The sequence below is a fragment of the Cariama cristata genome, unplaced genomic scaffold, assembly GCF_000690535.1.
Source record: "Cariama cristata isolate BGI_N322 unplaced genomic scaffold, ASM69053v1 scaffold15345, whole genome shotgun sequence".
Taxonomy (NCBI): Eukaryota; Metazoa; Chordata; class Aves; order Cariamiformes; family Cariamidae; genus Cariama; species Cariama cristata.
The window spans coordinates 22,302-29,640 of NW_009617105.1; the positions used below are offsets into that span (position 1 = coordinate 22,302).

At 51.0% G+C, this 7,339-nt stretch overlaps 1 protein-coding gene across 1 annotated transcript in view; it reads right to left on the reverse strand.

Moving 5' to 3' along the window:
- LOC104161851 (pre-B-cell leukemia transcription factor 1-like) overlaps positions 1–5,314 on the reverse strand; it is a gene marked incomplete at its 5' end in the record, with an annotated part of 25,200 nt that extends 19,886 nt beyond the window's left edge. The window contains 4 exon segments of the mRNA XM_009700416.1: positions 960–1,095; positions 2,030–2,220; positions 5,081–5,210; positions 5,212–5,314. Coding sequence (XP_009698718.1) covers positions 960–1,095; positions 2,030–2,220; positions 5,081–5,210; positions 5,212–5,314 — 560 coding nt within the window.
- Positions 5,315–7,339: the final 2,025 nt, after the last annotated feature.

Consider the following 7,339-nt stretch of genomic DNA (forward strand, 5'->3'; position numbering starts at 1 on the left):
TGCTCTCACAAGGACACCAGATGCTACTGCTGTCTTCAGTTTACTCAAGCAACGAACAACCATGTGCCTGGGGCTGGGAAGCAGCCCAAGACGGGGAATGCAATGGGAGCCTAGAGGGAGTGCTAAGCTCACAGGCGGACAAGACTACCAGAGGCCATATAGATTGGCTTTCCATCATGCAGCTTGCTCCAAACAGAAATAAAGAAGGGCAGGCCTGAGCAATGTACGGCTGAACACTTCAAGGACTGACTGCACTCCTCACAAATCCCAGCAGCTCCCAGGTTAAAGCTACAGACTCCAGGAACTATGTGGCTGTCTTGAATGTATGGAAATAATTCAATTTGTCTTTATTGACCACCTTTCTTTGAGGGATAAGCAAGCCAGGGAGATGTCATGTTCCACAGCGCAAGAGTAATGACAGAAAGAAACGACCCTGAGAAAGCCCACCCTCCCTGAGCACAAACTACAATCATTAGCCTGTCTGACCCAAGCCCTTCCCACCAGGACCTTGTCCATTCTACCTTACCAAGCAAAATCTGTGCAACTCTTCCTACTGCCCTCGAAACCCTTGGCTTGAAGAATGGACTTTCAGCTCAAATGAGCTCTTCTTGCAAGCCAGCTCAGCACCAATTCCTTGAGGAGAAGACTTTGCCTCTGTGGGTCACGCCACATCATTTCTGTGCTGTTAACACCTTGGCTGCACACACAGCCATCGTTCCATGAAGTCTTCATCCCTTCTAAATCCTCTCCCAAACTCTCCTTTTCCATCCATGGCATCAGTCTGCAAGTCTGCCACCTTCTCTCCTATCCACTCACACTAACTTGCGCTAAACTCATTTAGTAATTAAATGCTCAACACTGGGATATGACTGACTTGACTGAGGTCTGGAATGTCCTTCACCATGCTAAGGTTTCCCGTTAGCAGTAGCCGACTTCGCTGTATTTCTGAGCTCTCTCACCTGTGAGACTGTGATGCCACATTTCTTGGCTAGCTCTTCTTTGGCTTCCTCACTGGGGTAAGGGTTGCTGAGATGGGAATAGAAATACTCATTCAGGATTTCCGTAGCCTGCTTGTTGAAGTTTCGTCTCTTCCGCCTTAGCATGAAGAAAAAGGGGGAAATAGAAGAAAAGGGAAAGGGAATCAGTGCCAGGGATCCAGAAATAGGAATGCAATTTCAGATACTCTGACTTTCCCCATTTCCCTCCCTCCTTGCTCTGCTCCTGGGACCATGGAGTGCAATAGACTCATGGCCGGGAAGCTTCTCATCTGTGCCTTGCTGGTGACTCCTCTCTCAGCACCTTCCAAAGCAATTAAGTGTCCGTCTCAAATTATAACTGTATCCTCCAGCTCACAGAAAAGTCTTAAAACTGGCACCCAGCTCCTCCACCTGGGAAGGTGACTCCCAACACCTGGTTGTCCTGGCCAAAGACCTCACTGCTACTCTGCAAAGCTCCGTGCCAAGCAAGCAGCGCTGGATGTATGCTTCGGGGAGTCTGTTCCATTTAGAGCTGGGCGTTATCTGTCTGCTACCTCTTTCCTCATACCCCCAGTGTAGCTGCCTCTTCTCCCCAGCTCAAGCTGCGGCCCAAGCCACAGCCTGCACGTAATCAGGTTGGGCAGTGAAATAATTTGAAAATCTGGGACAACGGAAACAGAAGGAAAAGAACAGGAACCTAGAGGGGACAGGATGGGCTGGAGGATTAGTTTTCATCTCTAACTCAAGTGCACATTTTCACCACAGAGGTTTGTTGCAATATGCCACAGAATTTCCTTCTGCCACAGCAAAACAAGGATGCGCAATTCTCAAGGTACAGCTGGAAGTCTCCTCAAGACAGAGGCTGGATGTCTTGAATTGCTGTCTCCTCCCCTGCTGAGCCACAGATAACTAAACTATAAGGAAGGTAAATAGCCTCTGAGACTCAAGACCAAGAGACACAGCCCTTCAGATGGACCTGAACTTACTCCAGAAACTCAAAACACCTCTCCCAGGCCTGAGAAATACTGCAATGGTGGGTGGGGTGAACTCACCGTGCATCCAGAAATCGGGAGCGCAAGATCATGACGGCTTCACACGTGCTTTGCTTCAACTGCATCTGGATGGAGCTGAACTTGCGGTGGATGATGCTCACCATCCGCTCTATCTCCTTTGGTGAGATAGGTCGGGTCCGGCTCTGCTCACGCAGCAGGTTCATCACGTGGGTGGTGAATTCATTGCATGCCTGGGATGGCAAGAAAAGCAAAAGAAACCCCAGGATCGGAAGGTCATTCGATGACGTCAAGGACAGTACAGAGGCAATGCTGCTAAGGAAGGAGACACAAGTGAAGCCCTCAATGGCTAGGGCTAAATTTAGGGCAGACTCAGAGCAAGAGTGTGCTGGCTCTCGGGGGAGAGATAAATTTCTCTCATCTGCCAAGCAGAGGGCATGACAGACTCCCAGCAAACATGGCGAGAAAGGCAGGAGCCAGTTTCTTTGCCCTCAGGGATCATGGATGGAGCTGGGGCAGGTGAAATCCTAGGACTCACGTCAAGCATCAAGAAGTCCCAGTCACTGTTTTTCTGGATGGGACCGGAGGAGCTATAGATGTATCTGAGGATGATCATGAACCTTTTGACCCACTGGCCGTCCTCTCACAACCCCAGCTGGACCCCAGCACCACGTGTCCTGCAGAGCCCCTCGTGCTTCAACGGAGCAGGTCCCAGAGAGACATGGCCCTGCTCCGTGCTCTTAGCACATCAGATAAGAAGTAAATAATGATAATAATTAAAGCTTGAGTGAGGCAGGAGCCCTGACAAGTAAGGGCAAGCAGGTAATAAGCCCAATTAGTTTGCTGCTGGCACAGCACTGTCTGGCTGCTCCTGTTGTCCCCATGCTATGCTGTGAGGACAGGGCAGCGAGAGGAGTCAGGGGGACAACGGAGGGGTTTTGAGGACAGATGAAGGCCACTTCATTGCCCTCTCCTCCATCCCACAAGCACTTCGTGGGCATGACAGGATCCTCCAATTCTCAGAACCAAGCCCCGAAAAATGGGTTCAGAGCAGCACTTGGACACTGATCTCTCCAGAAGCCTTCGGTGCTCCTGGGACATGGGTAGCTGCTCTAGGGACAGCATCTCCATTTCCCACCCCATGATGGGGAAAAAGAGGCTAGCAGGGGTTAGAAACACTGATTTTGTGGACTGGCAACATGGGCTTGACTTACTATCTCCCACTTCACCCTTCCAAGCTGAATCCCCATCAAGCTCAGATCCAACAAGGAGACACCCTCAAGCCAGCAGAGCCCCTCCAATTGCCCATCACCAGCTTCAGCTGACAGCTCCCATCTCCCGGGGTGAGCACTGGCTATGAGAGCTCTCAGTCAGGCGCCTCTTTGCTCCCAGACACTCCAGCAATTTCAGTTCATCTCCTCTTGGCGTGAAATAAAAAGTATTAAAAGCAAAATTGCCAGCGAGCGCTGTGCTGTCTCAGCAGCAGCCAGACGCCTTGAGAAGCCAGGCACTGAGCTCTCCCAGCTGCCAACAATGGGACTGGAGAGAGAGGGATGGAGGTCAAGAAACCCTGAACCCTGGTTTTGCAGGACGGCAGGTGATGATACCAGAGATGTGGACCAGAAAAGCCATTTGCAAAGCAACTCAGTGGCAAAACCAACCCGGTCAGTGGGTTGTGAGAATGAAAGATAAAGTCCATCTCACCCCATGGGTCTGGGGTAAAGGCTTCTCTCACCTGGGTGTCCCTTTGGGGAGCAAAAATGATGCAGAAACAAAATCAGAGAAGCAAATAAACGAAACTCCCACCCAAGGGAGGACAGAACAGAAGGTCCTTCCGTGAGCCCTGTCCCTGGCTGGGCCAAGGGTCTCTCCTTGGGCTTGGGTGGCAGAGGATGTGGGGTCTCTCTCTCCCTCTTCAGTCTGGGGGCTGAAAGATGAGCCCTGATGTACTCTTCACTCCCACCCATATGAGATGGCTGAGGCTCCCTCATGCTGTACCACCACATCTCCGTGCCTCAAGGGAGTGACAGCAAGGGTTGAGGACAGCCACCAAAGGTCATCCTTCCAACCTGCACCCTGCTTTCTCCCTGGGTCGTGCCACCCCCTCCTCCTCTAATGCTCTGCCAAAATGTCTTTCATGGCATGACCACGCTTGGCCTCGCCAACACCAGAGCCCTGCCTGGCCACCCTGACTCCAGCTCCAACCCAGGGGCACCCATCTAAGGTAGCTCCACATCACCCCAGGATGTAGGTCTGAAGATGCCGACCAGCAGCCTCAGCTTGGCCAACATGGCACCTGAAGGGGTGAGACATCCCCCAGCCCCACCACGCATCCAGTTAGCCCAGTTAAAACTGGGGCTGGGCTGGCTTGCCCGTTCAGACCCTGGCACCAGCAGCTGCTCACAGCCCCATCACACCGGCAGAGTGTTAAACCAGAGATTTGAAACCCCACCTGGCCCCTGGTCGCAGAGCCCATCCTGCACCCAAAAAGGAGGGATGCTTTCTGGCTTGCACTCCATAAACCACAACCTCGGGGTAGAAATCACATTTATCACAAGGGCAAGCTGTGCAGCAGCAAAGAGAGGTCTGCAAAACATCTGGAAGCGTTTGAAAGGAATTGGTTTTGAGCGTTGGCCTGCAAAGCTTTTCATGCCATTGCCAGTGTTGCCAATAGCCGCATTCATGACTCAAGCTCAAGCCTTGCTTGGAAAACTGCCTGCACCAGGACCAGCACCTCGAAGAGGACTCCCCCTTCGTAGGGCCAATTTTTCACAAGATATTAGGGGGGGGCGGAACGAAAAGCAAAAATCAAAGAGGCAACCCATGCCGAGCCTACTCTCGTGCCACATCCCAGCGCACAAACCCAATCCTCCCAACACTACAAAAGCACGTTTTCACTCCAATACCAAACTGGTTTGCATTTGCCCATACGCTCCTAACAATAGATGTCAGTAGCGATCCAGGCTGTGCACATCCATGCTGCGGTGCCGGCACTGGACTGTGGCTCTCCCAGCTGCTCCGGCTCCTGCTCCCACCATCCCATGACCACCAGCCCTGGGCAGCCCTGCTCTCCATCACGAAGGAGCCTGTTACCTGCTCGTACTTCTCCAGCTCCGTGTGGTAGATCTGCCGGATCTGAGAGAGTTTGGCTCTGTAGTCAGAGTGCTCCACCGAGTTATCGGAGCCGGCTCCTCCCGATGCGGCTGGCGCGGCGGGGCGGGGGGCGGTTTTCGGGGCCTGCTACCCCCTCGGCCAGGAGCATGTTGTCTAACCGCATCAGCTGGGGGTCCGTGGGCTCCTCTTCCTGCGCTCCTCGGATGCTCAGCACTGCAGGAAACACAAAGGGAAGAGGGAAGCTTGAGTTGTACTTGGGGCTTAACATGGCAAAGGAGATGCTCACCCAAAAAGGGATGCTCATCCCAGGTTGGATCAGTGGGGCTTAGTCCCCATCACCAGGGCTTTCCTTCCTTTCCCAAGGGTACCCCAACAGGCAGTCTGCATCCTAGTACCCCAAGTGCTCATCCCTAAGCGCTCCCCAGCCCAGAAGCAGCGATGGGGGTACTCGAGCTCCCCGCTCTCCTCCCTGCCTCTTCCCCTCCTTCCTGCAGGGAAGAAGTAGGGCAGAATCGGCAGAGAGTTCACCGCAGAGGGAACCCAGAAAGCCACACTTTGTGTTCAAATACGCAGTGAAAGCACTAGCAACAACAACCGAAAAAACCAATAAATGTTGCCCATTCTTGGTGCCAGAAGTGATAGGGACCATACCCCAACTCAAGCATGGGATGGGAAGTTGGGAGTCTCTAGCCCAGACCTCAGCTCGCCCAGGGGCCCTCTCATGTCACCGAACATGTTGTTTATGGCCTGATCCTGCACCATCTGCATCAGCCATCAGTCCCAGATGGCAGAGGAAGATGCACAGAGCCCAGGGCTGACTGTGCCTCAGTTTCCTCACCTTTAAATACAGACAGAGAGGGCTTGCAAGGCCGTGCTTTTAGCCATGCAGTGGAAAAACTAGTAAAAATACGTACGAAATAAGATTTATTCTTTAGAGAACACCTCTTTTTTTTTTTTCCTTAGAATCCAGTTGTTCCAGTGAAGTCTAAACCACGCTAAGAAAAGGGGCAACAATAAATTAATCCTCCCAGAGCAACTTTCCAAGGAGAGAATTTTCCTCCTCTCTTTGTACTCCCCGTCTCAATTACTGCTTTGAGCAAAAGCCCTTCTCCTGCAAAGGTTCTCCAGGAAAAACCATATGGGAGCATCCCGATCGCTCGGGATGTCCTCAGTCTGAAGGACGGAGGTGCCTTACGTGTCCCCCGTGTGTCCCCACCACGGTCTGTGTCTGCACACAGAAGCACAACCTGACATTTCCACATGCACACACACACAGGTGTGCGCAGCTGCAAAATAAATAAAATAAAATAAATCCTTGATAAGCGAACAAAAAAGGCATTTCCTAAGAGAAATTAATTGTATTTCCCCATCTTGTCTGGCACAGGAGCTCAAAGCACTTTGTAAACAGCCCCCCCGCCCCGAGCACACACTGGTGCACATCCAGAGCCGGGTAATGTTGCACAGATTTTAATAAAGCCGTGCTTGCTTACACCTGAGATGAATTTAACTCCCCAAATCTGCTGCACAAACAGGAGCAGGTGATTTTCCTGGTCATTTAAAAAAAAAAAAAAAAGTTTAAAATTGGTTGGCAATAAGATGTAAAACCAGAGCAGCTAAAAACACCGGGCAAACACCGAGTATGATCTTTCTCACTCTGAAATAAGTTAAACATAGAGCTATTATCAGTATAAAATGGACATAAAGGACTCATTGAGAGGTTTGGTGAACACTAAAAAGAGCTTTTTTTAAAAGCCTCAAACTCTACTGAAATCATTATTTTCAGGACTCTAGCATTTATTGGCATTTTTGTGATTAAAACATTCACTATCAACAAAGGTGGGAAGGTCAGGGGGGAAGAAAAGATAGAAAAAAGCCCAACAACAGTAAATTTGCCAATAACATGAGCTAATAATAAATAATTCCACGCTAGGGAGGATCACTTCTATACAGAGGGATGGGGGCATAGTGCCAAATTTGGAGCCGGGCGCCAGTTGCCGAGCCCCGAGGAGACAGGACCGGCATCTCCCCCCATCACAGGAGGCTTCCCACGGCACCGTCGGCATCAAGCCACACGCTTCGCCCATGAATAAATCTGAAGGGAGAGGTCAGATTTCATCAAGAAACTGGTTTGGGGTTTGCAGTCCGTAAACTGAAATAAGAGGTAAAGGTAGCCAAAATCCTTAAAAAGAGAAATGGAAAGATGACAGGCTACAGGGGCGAGAGAAACTTGTGATGAAA